Below are 20,902 nucleotides of genomic sequence, written 5' to 3'. Positions count from 1 at the left end.
GCTTTTTTCTCTCCTCTTCATAGGAGTAAAGTCGGACGTATTGAGTCGTGAGTATCTTTCATTTTCAGGTTTAGTGGCAGAGTCAAAACAGTCATGATGACTGCTGCACTCCTCAAGGTTGTGCTATAGTAAACAGTTCCCAAAGATGCAAAAAGAGAAGAGTGTGATTTAGACATAAGCAACTCTAGATTAGAAATTTGAAATGGAATTTCTTATTTCACATTAACATTTTGTGACAACAAACTTCTTTTCATAGTAACCTACTGGCATCTTTGCTTTTAAATTCAGTTTGAAGAGTCTGAAACAGCGTCTGCAAGACTCGGGTGAGAACACACTTAACCTCGAACTGGAAACAGAGAAGGCCGCAGAATCGACCGCTGTCCCGCAGCCAAGTGAGGAAGGCCAGAAAGCAGCAGTGAAGGAAGAGGGGCCACCACAAACTTTGGTCACTACTCCTGATGCAAACGCCGCCCCCGCTGCTTCTAGCACTGCTCCTTCAGCAACAAGCCCAGTCAAGTCTGAGGAAAAAGACTCAAAACTTCCTCACATCAACGAGGACGTTTTCATGGCCATTACAGCGGCGCTTCGTGAGCATAGACAGGGTCGAGAAAGTAGGGCACAGAGCAAGGACAGAGAGGTAACACTTTAAATTTCACTGTGTTGTCCCAAAATATCTTAAGACACTAAAAGCCTTATGTTGGAGATTACATGTGAGCATTGTATAGTAGTACACTGTCGATTGTTGCGGTAAAGCTGCAGGCTGTATGAATAATTAATGCTGATAATAATAACAATAATGTATACTTTATTGATCCCCCTGGGGAAATTACTCTCTTTGCATTTGACCCGTTCACTCAGTGAAGCAGTGGGCAGCCACTAAGCAGGCGTACCATGTGTAGGGATGGTACCTTGCTCAGGGTTACCTCAGGGTAGCCGTTCAGTGGATTTGAACCCCCGACCTTCCAATCACGGGGAAAGTGGTTTCGATGTCTGTATTTCACATGTGATAGTAGACTGGCAGTTTACGTCTGTGACACCTGATCAGCTGAAGGCAGAGCAGAGAAGGAGATTACTCACTCCCCATTGTGACAGGCGGAGATACTGTCCACTATACTAATGAGGAAGATAACATTTTTAGATTTGCATTATTTCTGGAACAGATAAATTAAAGCGAAGGTCATCACTACATATAGTCTTATTTATTTTTTGCAAGCTTGTGTATGTCCAATTTTTGGCGTCACCACTCACTAAACACCTTTCAGGCTATATTTTAGGTGTTTGTCAAAACCAGCACAGAATAATACGAAATTAATTCAGTTAATTTTTTTTCTTATCTTATCTTCATTTCCAGAGCAAAATCAGCAGCCCTAGTAGGGCACAGGATGAAGACGCACCACACAGAAAGGTAAACGTTCATCAGACCCACGAGGATTTCTCTTGTGGGTGGTGGGGGTGGGCGGCTGGGCTAACTCAAACACTTAATCACACTGAGAAAATTGGTCATGTGGTTACTGGTCATATAGGAGGTTTTTGTGGACAGAGGGACATTCGTTGATAGTTAGACTCTGATTATAGTGTAAGCTGTTTCATGGCTCCACAGACTGTTTTTGGTTTTTCCATCTAGGTTCAAGTTGATAATTTAGAGAAGAAAGTTTCTTCAGAGAGCCGCCCTTTTGGTGAGCCGGATTTCAATGTAGACAACTTTGTCACTGTTGATGAAATTAACAATGATGCAGCAGACGCAGACCCCAATGGTGAAAGCGACTCTTCAACTAAGTCCACAAAGAATAAAGAAAGTCAAAGCTCAGCTGCATCTCCTGCTTCCAAACGAACCTCAGCAGGGTCCTCCAAAGACTCCAGCAGCTCAGCCTCTCCCTCATCCAAGCCCACGAAATTTTCTGAGAAAAGCAGTTCAACCTCCTCACTACGAAAAAGTAAAGACTCATTTGACTCCACCAAACCCGAATCCTCTGTGAGTGTCAGTAAGCCTGTTTCCTTTTCTGGTGAGAAAACGCAGCTAAGCAAACCTCCAGACAAATTGTCGCATTCTTCGTCCTCGGGTTATAGGACCCGTTCATCAAAAATGGCATCAACCGCTGATGCAGAGCTAACAGAGGAGAGTGCAGCAACAAAGTCTGACCTCAAAGTGTCAGCAAAGGAAAATCAAACTAAAGTGGAAACATCATCAGAGACACAGCCACCTGCAGAGGGAGAGGGATTAGGGATGAAGAGCCAAACACAAACTCTGGAGACTGAATGTAAGGATGACGCACACAAAGAGTCAAAGAAAAGCAAAGGAGATGGGGGAAAAGACAATGCGGGGAAATATCCACAGGAGGAGGAGGATGATGGTGAAAGTTACCAGATCCTTGATTCGATCGACGAGCTAACAGATGAACAGATAGATGAAGACTCAAACCAAGAGACTAAAACAGAGTCATCAGGGCCTGAGCAAACCCAGAGTTTGCATGAGGGGGAAAGTCAGGTCTTGAACAGCATTGATGATAAAGGCTCAGAGGAGTCCAGTAAAACTGAAACGGATGCTCCTCTCTATGTGATAGACAACGTTAGTGAAGACCAAGCCAGTACAGTCCAAGAGGACAGTCATCTGGTCAAAGATGAAGGTACCACAGCAAAGCAGCTGTCTGAGGAAAAGATTCAAGAACCAGATGCAGCTGATAAAAAAGAAGGGTTGGATCCAAGCATGAACCAAACTCCAAGGTCCAGTGGAGATGGAAAAGAAATGAATGAGGAGATGCTCTCAGAAAAATCAAGCAAAGCTTCCAAAGCATTTTGCCAAACTCCAAATAATGAAGAACAAGAAAACAAAGGCAGTTCAGCAGATGTTACTAAACAGAAAGCCTCTGAGAAGTTAGATTCAGTCAATGATCACACCAGAGGAGAAGATGACGAGAAGAAACTTAATACTTCGAAAGCAGTCACTGAAGGAACTGAAGAAGAGGAAGAAGCTTACCAGGTAATTGATTCTGTGGAAGAAGAGCCACCGACCACAGAGACCGAGGCAGAGGCTGAGAACAAGGAGGAAAAAACCAAGAAAGACGTTGAAGTGGCTAAACGAGCTGAAAGACCAACAAGGAGGGGTAGACCGAGAACAAGAACATCTAAAAGAGAGGAGAAAGAGACACAGGAGGAGATGATCTTTGAGGTAGTGGATTCTGTTGAAGATGAATTTGTTCAAGATGTCTCCACCACAGAGAGGCCTGGTAGAAGGAGGTCGGCCAGAGGAAACAAAGAAGATAAAAAGACGCCAACTTCCACAGTTGCATGTATAAAAACCGTCAGGGAAGAGGAATCTACGTCTGAGATCCTAGACTCAGTGGAGGGTAAGGCTGCCATGAACGAACCAACCATCACAACAAGGTCAACCAGAGGAAGAAGAGAAACTAAAGAAGACGTCTCAAAAAAAGACAAGACACCAACGAGAAGGAGGCCGACACCTGCCAGAGATTCTCAGGAACCAATCAAGGAGGAACCTCAGCAGACTCAAGTGAAACAGAGCACACCAACAAAGAAGAGCGAGGGGAATGCCACCTTTACAATAGTAGACCCAGTGCAGGATGAAGTTATTAAGGATGAACGGGCCAAAACTCCGGAAAAAAGAAGAAGGGGAAGACCAAAGAAGGACACTAAAGTAACTAAAAAACAAGCTGCCATGAAGAATGCTGCATCTAGTAAAGTGGCTGATGAGGAGGAGGCCATTTATCAGATTGTTGACTCGGTTGAGGATGAGACGGCTGACAATGAGCCTTTGAAAGACCAGAATACAGAAGAGCCAACAGTGCCTAAAGACGATAAAGACTCAGCATCGCCAAAAAATGCAGATGATGAGGAGGTGGTCGATAAAGAGGAGTGTTTGGATCACACTGCTGAGGTTAGTGATGCTCTATCTGCTGAAGACGAGTCTGGTACAGCAACGAAGGAAGAGAAGCCAAAAACAGATACTAAAGAGGCCACTGGGTCCCAAAGTGAGGCTGCTGCACCAGAAGAAAAAACAAATCTGGAGGAAGACACCCTGGAGCTGGTCACTCTGGATGAGGTGGGAGCAGATGATGCTGGGGAGGAAAAAGCAGTGGAGGGTCAGGACTGGAGCAGGGAGATCACCAAGGGAGAACCTGCAGAGCTCATCACTCTGGATGAGATTGTTGAAATAGATGAGGAGGAGGGGGAAAAGGCAGAGGAAAGCACAGTGGAGCCCCGCCCACCAACACAGGAGAGCCAATCGGTGGAGGCCGCAGACATAGCGGTAATGTTGAGATTTATTTGAGCATCTTTGTTTCCTCTTTAGTAAAAACAGAAAACTCGATGGTCGTGATTTTGTGTCTTTGTTTTTAGACTTTTGCGACAGCAGCTGAGGTAGAAGAGGAAGCAGAGAAGACATCAGGATCTGCTAAACGCAAACATGATGAAACAGGTCAGTTTCATTCTCCATCCATCCATTTTTTTAACTACTTGTTCGAGTTCGGGTCGTGGGGGCAGTCGGAAGTTCAGACTTCCCTGATAGCCTCATTGCTGGATCTGCCCCGGGGCCTCCTCCCTTGAACAAGAAAGCCTGTTCTGCTGTTCAGTACAGTACAGTAAACCACAGCACCTAGGAGTTGCCCAGGAGGCATCCTAGTCACATACTCAAACCACCTGAACAGAGTTTGATTTGCACGGTCAGATTTTGTGGAGGAGAAGCGAATGTGTACAGCATAGTTTTTGTTGGCAGGGCTCTAGAGTGCGTCACAAATGTGACCAAATTTTTCAATGGTGCGACTAAAATAAACCTTAGGTCACACCGGTGCAACCAGCTGTTCGAGTAAAAAAAAAGAAAAGAAAAAAAAGTCTCTGCAACTCTGAAAGTCCAGATATTCCTGTAGTCTTTAGTACATGTTTGAAAGTGCAGGTGGATAGAGAGAGTTGAGTATCTTGAATTAAGCGATATTGAGTCATTAAATCCTGAATAGAGTTTTAAATATAAATGTATTTTGCCAGAAACACCAGAATCGCAGGTCAAAGCTCACAAAACTATTTCAACAACCACCAAACAGCAAATGAGAGAGCAGGTAAACAGATTCCACACAAAGACGTAAACACAGAGTGGACCCGACACGTCAGAATCAGCTTTCTCTTTCTCGGCTTTCTCACCCAACGGCCTGTACACGGACACACCGTCGGGGCTGAAAGCCGACAGCTCACTGATTCTGATGCGTTGGTGGGTCCGCGCTTTGTGTTTACGTCTTTTTTTTTTTTCTTGATTCTGAGTAGCAGGTTTTGTCTCTCTCAGACCAAAATTCACTGATCCAGCAGCAAAAGAAGCAGCAAACTGCGCTTCACATTTGATAAACATCGTCATGAATTCCCTCTGACATTAGGGCTGTTCGATATAACGATATATATCGGATCCATCTTCATCTTCAACCGCTTATCCGAGGCCGGGTCGCGGGGGCAGCAGCCTAAGCAAAGAGGCCCAGACCTCCCTCTCCCCAGCCACCTCCTCCAGCTTATCCGGGGGAATACCAAGGCGTTCCCAGGCCAGCCGAGAGATATAATCTCTCCAGCGTGTCCTGGGTCTTCCCCGGGGCCTCCTCCCGGTGGGACATGCCTGGAACACCTCACCCAGGAGGCGCCCAGGGGGCATCCTTGTCAGATGCCCGAACCACCTCAGCTGACTCCTTTCGATGTGGAGCAGCAGCGGCTCTACTCTGAGCCCCTCCCGGATGGCCGAACTTCTCACCCTATCTCTAAGGGAGAGGCCAGCCACCCTTCGGAGGAAGCTCATTTCCGCCGCTTGTATCCGCGATCTCGTTCTTTCGGTCACTACCCACAGCTCGTGGCCATAGGTGAGGGTAGGGACGTAGATCGACTGGTAAATTGAGAGCTTCGCTTTTACACTCAGCTCCCTCTTCACCACGACGGACCGGTGCAGCGTCCGCATTACAGCAGCTGCAGCCCCAATCCGTCTGTCAATCTCCGGCTCCCTTCTCCCATCACTCGCGAACAAGACCCCGAGATACTTGAACTCCTCCACTTGGGGCAGGAACTCATCCCCGACCCGGAGAGGGCACTCCACCCTTTTCCGGCTGAGAACCATGGCCTCAGATTTGGAGGTGCTGATCCTCATTCCCGCTGCTTCACACTCGGCTGCGAACCGTTCCAGTGCGAGCTGGAGGCCCTCACCTGATGAAGCCAACAGAACCACATCATCCGCAAAAATCAGAGATGAGATTCTGAGGCCACCAAAGCGAAAGCCCTCCGCCACTTGGCTGCGCCTAGAAATCCTGTCCATAAAAATTATGAACAGAACCGGAGCCAAAGGGCATCCCTGGCGGAGCCCATCACCCACCGGGAACGAGTCCGACTTATTGCCGGCAATGCGAACCAAGCTCCTGCAACGGTTGTATAGGGATCGAATGGCCCGTAGCAATGGGCCAGACACCCCATACTCCCGCAGCACCTCCCACAGGACACCCCGAGGGACACGGTCGAATGCCTTCTCCAAGTCCACAAAACACATGTAGACTGGTTGGGCAAACTCCCATGCGCCCTCAAGTACCCTCGAGAGGATAAAGAGCTGGTCCAGTGTTCCGCGACCAGGACGAAAACCGCATTGTTCCTCCTGTATCCGAGGTTCGACTAGCGGACGAACTCTCCTTTCCAGCACCCTGGCATAGACTTTCCCAGGGAGGCTGAGGAGTGTGATCCCCCTGTAGTTGGAACACACCCTCCGGTCCCCCTTCTTAAAGATGGGGACCACCACCCCGGTCTGCCAGTCCACAGGTACTGCCCCTGATCTCCACGCAACATTGCAAAGGCGTGTCAACCAGGACAGCCCTACAACGTCCAGAGCCTTCAGGAACTCGGGGCGGACCTCGTCAACACCAGGGGCTCTGCCACCAAGGAGTTGTTTAACTGCCTCAGTGACCTCGCCCCCGGAAATTGGCGGGTCATTCCCCTCATCCCCAGACTCTGCTTCCTCCTCGGAAGACGTGTCAGTGGGATTAAGGAGGTCCTCGAAGTATTCCTTCCACCGCCTGACAATTTTCTCAGTCGATGTCAACAGCGCTCCACCAGCACTATACACAGTGCAGGTAGAGCACCGCTTTCCCCTCCTGAGACGCCTGACGGTTTGCCAGAATCTCTTCGAGGCAGTCCGAAAGTCTTTTTCCATGGCCTCTCCGAACTCCTCCCACACCCGAGTTTTTGCTTCAGCCACTGCCTGAGCCGCATTCCGCTTGGCCTGTCGATACCTGTCGGCTGCCTCCGGAGTCCCACAGGCTAACCAAGCCAGATAGGACTCCTTCTTCAGCCTGGTGGCTCCCTTCACCTCTGGTGTCCACCATTTGGTTCGGGGATTACCACCACGGCAGGCACCAACCACCCTGCGGCCGCAGCTCAATGCAGCAGCTTCGGCAATGGAGACGCTGAACATGGTCCATTCGGACTCAATGTCCCCAGTCTCCCTCGGAATGCTGTTGAAGCTCTGCCGGAGGTGTGCGTTGAAGATCTCACGGACTGGGGCCTCTGCTAGACGTTCCCAGCACACCCTCACTACGCGTTTAGGTGTACCAGGTCTGTCCAGTGTCCTCCCCCGCCACCTGATCCAACTCACCACCAGGTGGTGATCAGTTGACAGCTCAGCCCCTCTCTTTACCCGAGTGTCCAGAACATATGGTCGCAGGTCTGGTGATACGATTACAAAATCGATCATCGACCTACGGCCTAGAGCGTCCTGGTGCCACGTGCACTTATGGACACTCTTATGTTCGAACAGGGTGTTCGTTATGGCCAAACTGTGATTAGCACAGAAGTCCAATAACAAAGCACCGCTCGGGTTCAGATCAGGGAGGCCGTTCCTCCCAATCACGCCCCTCCAGGTCTCGCTGTCGTTACCCACGTGAGCATTGAAGTCTCCCAGCAGGACAACAGAGTCTCCAGGTGGAGCACCTTCCAGCACCGAATATCGGATGACGATATAAAAACATCTATCGTTTCATTTTACGCTATCGTTTGTTTCGTGGTATCGCAAAATAAACTGTTTACAGTAATATTTTTTAATATTTCTCTTATATTTAATATAACCACACTACGTACGGACAAGCGCCTGTTTTTATGTGTTGTCGTTAGCAACAACGACGGTAACACCATCGCGTGTCCGCTTGTTTATGTTCCACATAAACCTTTCACAATAAAGCTCAAGATCCTGTTGAGACTTTTCAAAATAAACTGAATCACGTGAAAGAGCAGAGTATTTACGGATGAGAATTAAAAAAGAGCCGCCAGGTGCTAAAAAATAAACCTTAGACTCAAACGCTAGAACAGGCTTTTCCCCGCAGCACGCCGTGTAATAAATACTCACAAAGAAAACGGCGGCCGTTACAACTTATGTCTAAAAATGTATAGTTTCATGCATCAGTTAAAACACTCGACTCCAGCTACATGACGCGCAGCTGGAAACGCTTCACGCAAGTCGAGCTGCCCGAGATTCACAGAATTTACAGAAAATGTAACATTTTTGTGATTTATATCGTTATCGGACGATAGAATTCTTATATCGGGATATGAGATTTTGGTCATATCGCACAGCCCTATCTGACATTGGCTGTTTTGCTTCCACCACGATAAAAATCACACTTCATGCACAGCTGTCTCTCTCACTCTCTCACTTTCCCGTCTCAAATCTCTGTTTTGTGCATTATTCATTTGCTCATTACCCACCAGTCTACCGTTGTTTACAGCGCTGTCGGTCGCCGTCTATTTTTTTTTTTTTATACCTCAAATGACCTCGAACAAGAAAGCCTGTTCTGCTGTTCAGTACTGAAGAAATGTAAACTTTATAAAATTATGCAAAATCGCAGAATAGTTTTAAGGTTATCTGCTGTAAAAAGCCAGGCCAGGAAAATTTCCTTCATGTCATAGAAATCAGTGATGATACCCAGCCCTAGTGAGTAGCCTAGGCCCAATAGAAGTGGATGTAGCTGTGGGTAATGAGAAAAGATGAAAAGAACTATTGATAACTTTTTTGTTAAGTCCTGATCCGTCTGAAATTCATAGCCAGTGCTCTGACACAGAGCCATCAACCTCTGAACGCTGAAAAAGCACAATGTATCCAGAAAACACATATGTCGTGATGAATGCACTGCGCAAGTGTCCCCTCTCACCACTGCCTTTCAGTGGCAGGCAGCAGCAAACAGGTCATCAGAGGAGGCTGATGTGATGATTAAGTTTAATATTGTCTACAATATTGCCAAAGAGTGCCAAAGCACTTTAAGCACAAACACAAGATTGTTAGTTAATCATTTACAAATCAATATTGTCTTTATGGACATCAATTTCCCCCCCAAAACTATACTTCAGCAATGAGCAGGGCAGTGTTGGAAGGAAATTGAATGCAAAACAATAACCAATATGCACATACAGGTAGAAATCTACAGGACTACATTTCCAAAATAAGAAATCCTTGGCTAAAGGCCACACTAGGTGTTTGGAAAATGGTGGCAAAAGAAATAAGCTGCAGAAGAATATAAAAATATTAAAATGGTGTGCATATGATTCGGAATTTACACCAAATCATGTAGACCCTAGTTTTAAAAACTGGATAGGTAAAGTAATTACATTGATATGCGGTATTGTAAAGGAAGATGAAATTGTGAGTTTCCAAACTTTAAAGCAAACATTTCATTTAGAAAACCAAAACAACTATAGATACTTACAGTTAAGAAACTTTTATACTCGAAACATTAAAAACCAAATACCCACTACAGCGAGGCCATTTATCCAACTCTTTTTAAATGCTCATAAGTCAGAAATTAGGAAAGGTGTAATCTCACAAATATACAAAAGTCTTCATGATCTCAGCAATTATTCAACCAAGTATATAAAAGAAAGATGGGAGAAAGAGGGAGGTCTGGTGATTACAGAAGAGGAATGGCACAACATTTGTTCTTTTCATTGGAGAAGAACAAAATCACATATTTGGAAGTTCTGCTAGAAAAGTTTTGCTTGTTTTTTCATTACCCCAGCTTTAAAGGCGCATTATGATGATGGAAGTTGTGAATGTTGGAGGAACTGTGGCTACGAAACCTCACACCACTACCATATAATTTGGGATTGTAAGAATATTAAGAATTACTGGATAGAAGTCCATAAAGTGATGCAAAACATATTTAGTACATATTTACACTTTGATTTCAAATCCATATTTTTAGAATACATACCCTCAGACATAAAGGGTATGTATAAATACTTACTTTGTGTGCTGCTAGCTGCAAATAAAAAGGCACTGACCAAAAGGATCCACCAACATTAAACAGCTATATTGATGTAACTTTGGAGATTCATAATATGGAAAAGATTACTTATTTTAGTGAATTTTGAGTATGAGAAATATGTAAAACACTGGGGAAAATGGCTCCACTGTGTGAGTTCCATAAGGCCTTCATTGATCATCAATATCATTGATATTCATCACTGAAGGAATGGCTGTTTAAATATTTGTTTATTTTGTTTGTTTTTTATAATAACGTACTAATCAGCTACTTAGTGTGTTGGCTTTTCAGTTGCCCTCTCTCTGGATGTATATAGTTACAAACTGTATCTAGTGGCATTTGATTAAAGCATTTATTCAATACATTCCGTATATAGTTTGAGTTAGGTTGTTACACATATGAGAGTGGCTTCTGTCTGGTAAGAGGTCATGAGTTTAGTTGGCGAGGGGAGACAGAGTGCATTTGAGGTCGAGACACACACACACACACACACACACACACACACAGTAGGTAGACTCATTTCTAGGTAAAAGTTCAGGCCTAGTTTGCAAAAAAAGTGTACATGTCAAACTGCAGTGTTAAGTGAGGCGCTTGAAAAATTTGAGTGTGCCTAACTAAGGTAGTCATCTACCCTGCTGAAAATTGTCTCATTCAACTAGTTCAACTTCAACAAAAGCATTTAGATTAAACTTAATCCTATATCATCTCTTAGGAGAAACAGGAAACTTTATGCTTGACAGAAATAGTTTTATTTAAATGGAGATTTTCCCACATCGCCCTGTTAGAAGACAGCATTTAACTTGGGTATATTTCAACAAGAAATGAAAGTTGTTACTGTCAATACTGCCTGTGACCTCTCATTTCTTGTTTTAGAGGAGAGTTTCAATTTTGTGATGGTGGACGAGGTGGGAGAGACTGTGAAGAAGGAGGCGGTAATTACCAGGACAAGAGGTCGACCCAGGAAGAGAACCAGGCAGACCCCGGGTCAGTGTTGGGAAGGTTACTTTTAAATTGTATTCCACTACAGATTACATAATACATGCACCAAAATGTAGTTTGTAATGTATTCTGAATACTTTGGATTACTTAATATACTGTCATTGCTTTTCACAACTACATGAATGTAGCAATCACATCCTGCAAATTCCTGTTTGTTTTTGGCTTGTAAGCCCAAATCTGTCTGAATAGACAATATATTTACTGTAGGGGAGAAAAGACTTATGTTAACATAAGATAAGATGTTTGCTCAGTGGCGAGTAGCCTTCAGTAATAGTAATAAGTCACGTAGATACTGAAGTGGCACATAACCCAGGAAGCTACCACAACTAAAGCAAGGTAGTTGCAGCAGGCTAACGTTAGTTTTTAAAAAAGAACTTCCAGATGTTTCTTTAGGTTGGAGCCTTTAGACCAGGGGTGTCAAACTCAATTGCACAGGAGACCAAATATCAAGGCACACTTTAGGTCGCAGGCCAAACAAGATAAACATTTACTGAACACTAAAACAATGTTTTTTAAACATGAATATGAATTAAAAACAGACAGGAATATTATTCCAGATTAAATAAACTTAAAAAAAAAAAACAACTTTAATTTTAAATATTTTGCTCTCCATAAAAATATATCCTGTCAAAATTCTGCAAGTTAGAAATATGAACATGCTGCCAAAACCCCAGAAAAAATAAGTGAAAGCATTCACAAGGTTGGAGCCGCATGTAGACGGAGCTGCGCACTGCTTCAGGAGTGGAACTAATAACCCAAGGGCCATTCAGTGTTTAGTTGATGGTGTGTCGTACTTTTCCTTGAGAACTCTCCCATTAGAATGCAGCTCCATCTGAATCTGCACAGGTGCAGTTTCCACGTCAATTGTAAGTGGGTTGTGAAGCAGCTCGAAATTCTTCAAAGTCACCAAAGCACCGTGCGTGCTCAGTGCGCTCAGTTTATCAGCAAAGTGCGCTGACTTGGTTCAACATTACTTGGCAACAGGGAAAGTGAGGCAGGCTGCACTGGTGCATTTGTGACAGCTTCACTTGAAATGCCTTCACCACATCATACATGTCATGTCCATGAACTGACAGGTTTCCTTGCTGAGCTCAAAAACTCTATTGAGAACTTTTATCCCAACTCAGCCAGCGGACCTCTGTATGATGAGGAATGTCGGCAAACTCTGAATCTATTTCCCACATAAAAGACTGAAATTGACGGTGATTTAAACTTTTAGCTCAGATAAAATTTACGGTTTGTGTTACGGTGATCATTACATGCTCCATTTTTAGGACTTTACCACACAGCCTTTCCTGGTGTGTGATGCTGTGATATGCTGTTAACTCACCGGTACATTTCTCCTCCTGCATCTTTACTCACATCCTGCTGACTAGTCCACTTTTTTTCACCGTACAACACCGGCGCTCCATCTGTTGTGAGTCCAACAAGTTTGTCCCAGAGCAGTTTCATGTCGGTTACACTTTGACATACGTTTCTGCTCAGGCTCACATTTGCCAAAATCTGCGTTTTGTCTGGACACAAGATGTTGCACACCTTCATCATGAAGCTCTTCAGAGTGCAAGGCTGATGTGGCTTTCTCCTCTGATGCAATAAAACTTGCTTTCACAACAGCTTCACTTTGTGATTTTGCTCTGGTGAAAAAAGTCTGCTGAAATGTCAGATTCTTCTTTAGCTCTTCTACTTTCTGTAGTTTCTGCTCTGCATTTAGGTTTTTCGGCTTATTCTGACGTTTTGTCTCGTCTTAAATTAAATTCCTTAATTACAGCCACATTAGCTCCACTAATAAGACACACGGGTTTACCAGCATGTCTGTGAACATATATTCAGTCTCCCGCTGCCGGCGCTGAAAGGCTCTGCTTTCAGAATCAACTTTCCATCTCTTGTGCTGGCTCCGGGTCGTGTAACTGACGCACATACACAGGACACTTACATTAGACCCTCTCATTGTGTGTTTTGTTTGGGTTTCCAGCAATGTACCAAAAGTAGAGAGGGCCTAACATATGAAACAGAAAAATACGGCAGTTTAATCCATTTATTTCAATAAATTATCACCTATTTAAGCGGTAACTATAATGGAATACAGTTACTCATATTTTGTATTTTAAATATGTAACATCCGTACATATATTCTCCAGTGGCTGGCATCTGGGATAAAGTCGTGTCAGAGCTCTGAGACATGAAGCTTAATTAATCTGTTGTTTCCTCCCACAGTGAGAAAATCTGCTAGAGGGAAACCAGAGAGCACAAAAGATGAGACGGAAGAGGAGGAAACAACAGAACCACTGCCTCCAGCTTCTGTTAATCCCACTTTATCACAGGACCGAGACTCATCTGCGCCGCCAGGTGATGGCCAGGCGGAGAGCCAGAGGACCGAAGAGGAAGCAGAGACCCAGCCTGATGCTGCACCTGCCTCTGCTGGACAGCAGCCAGAGTCTACGTGTCCTGATAAGGAGACAGAGGAGGGAGAGGAGAAGGATGGATGGAGCACGGTTGGCATTAAAGGTACAAAGAGCTGCTTTAAATCAACAAAATGCATCACTCTGACAGCGAAAACACAGTAAACTGAATATTAAAAGAAAAATTGTATAGCCTGCTTCTGTTAGCCTACTAATAGCTTTGAGATGCATTTCCACTACCTTGTGGTGGTGGTAATATGTTTTGTGGTTGGTGCTAAAGGCCCCAGTGTGTGCCAAGAATATATCCCACACCATCATCAGCCTGAAATTTTGATACAAAGCAGGATGGATCCAAGCTTTCTGACCCTGCCATCCTAATGTCACAGCAGAAATTGAGACTTTTTTTTTTCTTTTACAGCGTTGCTGATCCTGTGTGAATTGGTCCCTCAGTTTTACGTTCTTAGCTTAGAGAAGTGGAACCCAGTGTGGTCTTCTGCTGTTGCAGCTCATCTGCTTCAATGTTGGATGTGCTGTGTGTTCAGAGATACTCCTCTGCATACCTTGGTTGTAATAAGTGTTTATTTGAGTTATTACATTCTCATCTGAACTCAAAAGTGCATTTTCTTCCAGTGAACTGCTGCTCATTTTGTCTTTCAGACGATTTTGTGTAAACCCTAGAGATGCTTCTTTGGGAAAATCCCATCAGTGAAATGCTAAGATTAGCAAACATGCCACATTTAAGTCCACGAAATTACTTTTCTTCTTCATTCTGATGCTCAGTTTGAATTTCAGCAGGTCATCTGACCATGTCTACATACCTAGATCACTGAGTTGCTGCCATGTGATTGGCCGATTAGAGATTTACATTAATGAGCAGTCAAACAAGTGTACCTAATAAAGTGGCTGACAAACATTTCACCTTTTCAAATAAATCAAAAATCATTTGTTTAATTACTTAAGTTATATTTTAATATTTTATAAACCCGGTGGCTCCTGCAGCAGATTTGTTGATGATTAAGGTGTTGCTCTTTCCATTTTCAGTTGTGGGCAAACGCAGGAGGGAGCTTGTTGGACCTGAGGCAAAGCGATCTCGCTCTCAGTCTCCGTGTGTTGTAGCAGACTTCAGACTGCCTCAGTTCAACCCCAATAGCCCCCTCGGTGAGACACACACATAAACACACACGCACGCGATTCAAATGCTGTGTTAACACTTGTCTAATTTTCCTGTTTCTACTCCTCTGCAGGTCAGGAGTTTGTGATCCCAAAATCAGGATTTTTCTGTAACATCTGCTCTGTTTTCTACCTGAATGAGAAGACCGCCAAGGAACTCCACTGCTGCAGCCAGAAACACTACAACAACCTGCAGGTACGCATGCGCACACACCATTCAGTACACAAAATCACACTCTTGGCCTAACAATGTTTGGTTTCTCACTTTTCTGTTTTTTTTGTAGAAATATTATGAGAAACGTCGACAAAGAGCTTCAAAAACGTCATCTCAGATGTCTCAAGGCTCCGTTTCTGACTGATGGACCTGATCTACTGATTATTTTAACACATCACTGTGGAGAACAAGCCAATGTTTTTGATCCTACTAGTTCAGAAACTAAACTAATCACCGTGTGGTACCTTTTGTTGTAAATGATATGTCTTCATTCATAAATTGTTTTGTTTTTGTTTGTACAGGCTGGTGAAGAGAACAGTTTTAAAATGTTGTTATTATTTTATCTTTTATGTGAAAATGTTATTGAAAAATTAATAAATTTACTTAACAGGTCATCAGGAGGTACCTGACAGGTGTTAATAGTATATTAAATCTTTTTTTTTTTTTGGTCATTTACATCTTTGGCTTCAGTTTCTTTAGAAGAAAAGGGTCCATCAACCTGAGTGTGTCTCACACTTTCCAGACTCACTGGCTCAAGTTTGAAGCTGAACAAACCACCAAATTCGGTCAGAAGCTGTGAGGTTCAAAATGAGAAAGCTGAACTCTTGATAAGAGAGGTTTAAGGCTTAAGAGAATTTTAAGTGTCTGTGTCGTTGTTTTCACTCTTTAACCCAGCATTTTAACATTGAGACAGTAATATTATACATACCACATTTCATTACAAGGCAAATCAGTGTGCTTAACGGAGAAGAACACAAAATCTTGGTTTACGATGCCAAATGGAAAACGGCAAAATCTAATTTCAAAAAAACAATGTCACCTTACTGCCACTAGAGGTCAGTAAATAAAGCCCAGAGTTTGTTTGAGGCTGGTTGAAGGCACTGAGATGTAAATACACTGTGCGGAGGTGGAGCAGTGCCTTGTGAGAACAACACATCTGCTTAACCTCCTCTCATAGTAGGTGTGGGGCTGGAGATGAGAATGGGAAAGCACTCAGACAACCGGACACAAAGACCCCAAAACACAAACAGGACAAGTAGACCATCAGTGGTACATTTATTTAAAATAAATCAGTCCCCTCATCAGAGTATATGATTCTTTCTCACGCACCTTTGTTTTGTGTCACCCTGTTTTTTCATCTTTGATGACACAGAATTCCTGACTATCTTTCTGGTGTGCTATAATTTTATTATTTTTATATAAGATAACCGTTATTAGTTCCACACGTGGGAAATTTGTTTAGTTACAGCCTGTTAGGTTCAAAATTATTGGGGATGGAGACAAGAGAAAAACCACAATAACAACACTGGTCTGGTCGGGTTGAGTCAAACGATGATTTTAATGATCACACGCGTGGGAGATGGACACTGATGCAGACAGTCTCAGATCTCAAAATGGTGGAGCATTGCTCAAACTCTTATAGCCTCTGTTGCCTCCACCTTATCATAAAAGCCTAAACATTCACATGCTTTCTCTCACACAGCGCCTAAGCTACGACCTTGGCTCCCTGTTTATCTGCTCCTGCTGAGATGGGGCAGAAAACTCCAGCATATTCTGTTCTCTTCTAATCAGACAAATAAGGCGATGACTTTCTGCAAACAGTATTTCTTATAACTCAGCAGTATAATGCATCATAAAACAATATCATTCATTCACAATAAATCAGCAGTCTACTTTAATGCAAATCAGTTTAACTGATGCAATAGTTATCAGCTTCTTCTAATTCAGGAGAATAATGCAAACTAAAACTACATAATAATTCACAATCTTTAATTAGGGATCTAACATGGCATAAAATAATATTATAATCTAACAAGCCAAAACTGGACAGTGCAATGTTACAGCAGCGAAAATTTAGAAAAAATACTGCAATATATGATAATAAGAATAAGATACTGTACACAATAAAACAGAATAAAATACAATTTAGTCAGAAAAAGAGAATTGCACTTCGTGTTATTGCACATGTGTGGATTTGTGTGTTTGGTCAGCTGCAAAATCTTTGTTGTGGAGTCTGACAGCTGTAGGAAGGAAAGACCGGCAAAATCCATCTCCATCCCACATCATGGGTGCCAGAGCCTGCCACTGAAGGAGCTGCTCAGTGCTGTCAGAGTCTCCTGCATGGGCTGGGAGATGCTGTCCAACAGGGATGACGGCTTAGCCTCCATTCTCCTGTCACTCACTGTTAGAGAATTGTAGATCAATATGGTTGTCATTGTGCAAGATGATTAGATCTTTAGCAAGACTGCTCACCTCTGTTTTCTACACACTGGTTCGTTAAAAGGTTACGCCATACATGGGGTGACTAGGGACATCAGTGAAAGGTCACAGTGATATGTGGTGTAGCAGAAAATGTCACACACACACATCACAGGCGTACATGTTCACATGTGAGTGTCTTAACTGTCATATTATAAATGAAATGTTTGTGTAACTACTGTTGTTGATAAAAGGACTGTGAGGGGAGGCCGAATTCAGAGTTGGCTGAGTTCGGGTGAAGAGCTTACAACTCTAGACCTGACCGGACTTCCCTTGCAAGTAAAAACCGATGGAGCTCTGAGTGTCTTGCTTCCTTCACAGTAACAGGCCACTGAGACAGCGAGGTCTGCAAGTTTAGACCTAACACTCACCATCTCCACTGGGTCCAGAGGGCATCCTAGAACAGAGCTGGCCCTCCATATCAGCCTGTTCTCTTCCTGTCCCCAGCAGAGATGCTGCCGCCCCCGCAGACAACACCATAGCAGATGGCCTAGGCCAGGGGTCAGCAACCTTTAACACCCAAAGAGCCACTTGGACCCGGTTTCCACGCAAAAAAAACACTGGGAGCCGCAAATACTTTTTGAAATCTAAAATGAAGATAACACTGTATATATTGTTGTTTTTTTACCTTTATGCTTTGTGTGAACAACTAAAGTAAGTAAAGTTTATTTATTAAGCGCTTTTCACAGACAGTCAGTCACAAAGTGCAGTACACAAATATTAAATTAAACAATACAATCAATAGACATTGTACACAATGTAAAAGATCAAATGTAAAGAATGTAAAGAATATAAAATACGTAGATCAACAAAAGGCTTGTTTGAAAAGAAAAGTTTTCAGCTGCTTTTTAAAAGAATCCAAAGAGCAACTAAGGTGTGTTGCTTATGAAATCCATGAAGTGCTACAGAGAAAATTACATTTTATTTATGTAATTAACACATTTTGAACTCTTAAAGGAATATAACAAAAGGAAAGACACCCAGCTGAACTAATCCATGTAGCAAACAAAAACTGTTGTGAGCTGCCACCCTCATTTCGCCTTTGGGCTTTTGGAGCCTTGACCTGACTTTTCAAAAGTAATGAGAGCATGAGGGTGGTAATGGATGTTTGTGTCTGTGTGTGCCTGTATGTCTGTTTCTATATGTCAGGTTGGGTATCAGACGCCACCTCTCTGGGGACATCTCAGGCCCTCCAAGGTATGGAGACCTATCTCCCCCCACCACCACTTCCCCTGCCGGTGGCGGACTCCCTCAGACATCGGTGCGTTGGTGGTTCTTTGTGTCTGGGGATGGGCGTCCAGGTACACACCGGCTCACTCCTTGGCGGCCGCTTATCGGGGCCTGGAGCCTGGGGCTCGCTCGGGCCACTTCGGAGGTAGGGTGCCCTCGGCCTGAGGCTCGGTCACTCAGGCACAGCTGGCTGCCGGCGGAGCTCACGGGCACATCACTGCAACTCCCCCTGGCTTCTGCTCCGCTCCTGCTGAGTGACCCCTCATCTGGGACTCTCCTCAGCTCTTTCAGGGACAGTGGCGCAGCTGCCCCTCTGTGGGTCTTCCTTGGTCTCTTGTGTTCTGGGGGCCTCTGGATGTCTGGAGTTTTGATCTCCTCTACACCTGCTTCACGCCCTGGAGGACGGGGCTGTGCCCCCCCCCCCCCCCCCCCCCACCCTCTAGCAGATCATTACATGAAGGAACCTTTTAAAAAAACAAGCGCGTTCATGCTCACAGGTGTACACACGGGTGATCACACCCACAAACTACACCCCTTTTGGCTCCTACCTCAAAGCACACTGTGTTCTGTTGATCTTATGTGCTGCACAATAATGTTTAATATTTAGTATTTACTGTCATATTCCCATATATCATTGTGATGTTGTTTATTCTATTACTCTTGTTCTCTTCTGCTTGTTTTCTGCTTGTGGTCAATAAAGAGATGCTGAAAAGCATGTTCATGGAAACATCGTCGGATCTGCCGTGGTATGTTTACAATAAGACTTATGGTCCCAAACCTCTGCGCATAGCGTCTGCAAATCGGGGCTTCCATCTTTACGGAGGACTAAGCAGTCATCATTCAATATATTAAAATTTTATGAATAAAAGGGGAACTTGTGATATTATTACTTGTGACTGCATTAGTATTATAATTATTTGGCAGAAAGCTTATTTCAGGGAGAATCATACCTTATTTCCCCCCTTTGCCATGCTTCCTTTTCGCAAACTTACTCATGTCTCACAGTCACAACATAAATTATATTTTTATAATGTAAAATTAATCTGTGCAGCATTGGTGATGGGGTGTAAAAGTAATTTCACATATTAAAATGCAGGCTGTGTTATAGTGGTAAAAAAAGATATGATAGATCATCATCAAGGACATTTATATATGAGTTGTTTTCCTATGGAAATAGCGCCACCGTGTGAAAAATTAATTATAGTACACTTATCCTGCGGCCACTATAAGCCATCACAGAGAAAGATGTAGTGAAACTTCCAATAACACACTCAATAAAACATTTAGAACTCACAGTTGTATTTTTCTAAAAACTAAACAAATTTTAAAAAAGAAAAACAAGTGCTAATTCCTTCTAATAATAAGAATAATATCAATAGTATGATGCACGGAATGCGTTAGTGGAATTACGACAGTATCTTGAAAGTTGTCGTTTCCCTTCGTGCTTTTATTTTGAAGGCAGACCATTGAAACGGAAATCGTTGCGCTGGGTCACGTGGTTAGCGTTTCCTTTCCGTTAGCAAAGCTGTAGATTGCAAGAAGTTCTTCGTGAGGATTCATTTGAGCACATCAGAACAAACGGATTCCACACATATAAAGCACGGTATGTACCCCGAGTTGTTGTAAAAAAAAAAAAAATCCCAAACAAACCTGCAAGCGATCAGCTTTTCCTTACAGCCGCTGTTTGTCGAGTTGTGGTGGTTAGTGATGGGCAGATGAAGCCCCATGAAGCACTGAAGCTTTTCATCCAATTGGTTCACCCCAACGCGAAGCTTCATGAAGCTTCATTTGCTCTAGCAGGACACCTACTGGACGTAAAAATAATAGCTGGCATGAATTTGAAGAGTGTGGCATTTTGCACACAGCCTGTAAATGTCAACAACAAAAGGAGTGTGTAAAACATGTATATTGTAGTGATGGCAGTATACTGTGTATATTTATAGTGGCAGTATGGGAAATGATTATTTGGAAATGCTTGAAATGGAAATGATCATTTACTGTGAGGTGAGGTGTGGTTGGGGTGTGGACAGTGGTTGTGCTTTTGTAACGTTGAGGTATGGACAGCTACACACTACCTGTTCACATTTTATTCTGTAAAAACTAAATTTTCACTGCTTTTATGACCTTTTTAGTGGGGAGAACATAGCTAGGATTTAATGATTTAACAAATCTTTTGAATCCTTTGTCCTCCACAATGCTAAATGGCTGGGAGTCCTCAATCACCATGCTGACCAGGTCTTCATCTATTTGAGATTGTTCTCCTGAGGAAAGACAATAAAGATAAAGCACAAATATAAATATCACATACGTAACTTATAACAGTTGTATAATATTGTTATATCATTTAGTAACATTACTGCATC

At 43.4% G+C, this 20,902-nt stretch overlaps 2 protein-coding genes across 2 annotated transcripts in view; both read left to right on the top strand.

Annotated features, from left to right (window-relative positions):
* Nucleotides 1-15,445, top strand: part of LOC101468083 (uncharacterized) — an 83,032-nt gene extending 67,587 nt beyond the window's left edge. Inside the window, exons 25-34 of the mRNA XM_076881126.1 lie at nucleotides 24-47; nucleotides 289-637; nucleotides 1,352-1,405; nucleotides 1,625-4,264; nucleotides 4,354-4,432; nucleotides 11,142-11,252; nucleotides 13,482-13,772; nucleotides 14,708-14,824; nucleotides 14,911-15,032; nucleotides 15,121-15,445. Coding sequence (XP_076737241.1) covers nucleotides 24-47; nucleotides 289-637; nucleotides 1,352-1,405; nucleotides 1,625-4,264; nucleotides 4,354-4,432; nucleotides 11,142-11,252; nucleotides 13,482-13,772; nucleotides 14,708-14,824; nucleotides 14,911-15,032; nucleotides 15,121-15,195 — 3,862 coding nt within the window. The 3' untranslated portion in view covers nucleotides 15,196-15,445. The remainder of the gene's footprint in view (nucleotides 1-23; nucleotides 48-288; nucleotides 638-1,351; nucleotides 1,406-1,624; nucleotides 4,265-4,353; nucleotides 4,433-11,141; nucleotides 11,253-13,481; nucleotides 13,773-14,707; nucleotides 14,825-14,910; nucleotides 15,033-15,120) is intronic.
* A 4,573-nt stretch (nucleotides 15,446-20,018) lies between these two features.
* Nucleotides 20,019-20,902, top strand: part of LOC106675407 (uncharacterized) — a 65,355-nt gene continuing 64,471 nt past the window's right edge. The window contains exon 1 of the mRNA XM_076881139.1: nucleotides 20,019-20,142. The gene's annotated coding sequence lies outside the window, so the exon portion shown is untranslated. The remainder of the gene's footprint in view (nucleotides 20,143-20,902) is intronic.

This window comes from Maylandia zebra, linkage group LG3, assembly GCF_041146795.1.
Source record: "Maylandia zebra isolate NMK-2024a linkage group LG3, Mzebra_GT3a, whole genome shotgun sequence".
In the NCBI taxonomy this organism is placed as follows: domain Eukaryota; kingdom Metazoa; phylum Chordata; class Actinopteri; order Cichliformes; family Cichlidae; genus Maylandia; species Maylandia zebra.
Note: the sequence above shows the minus strand (reverse complement) of the source record. Positions and strands in the feature narration are given on the sequence as shown.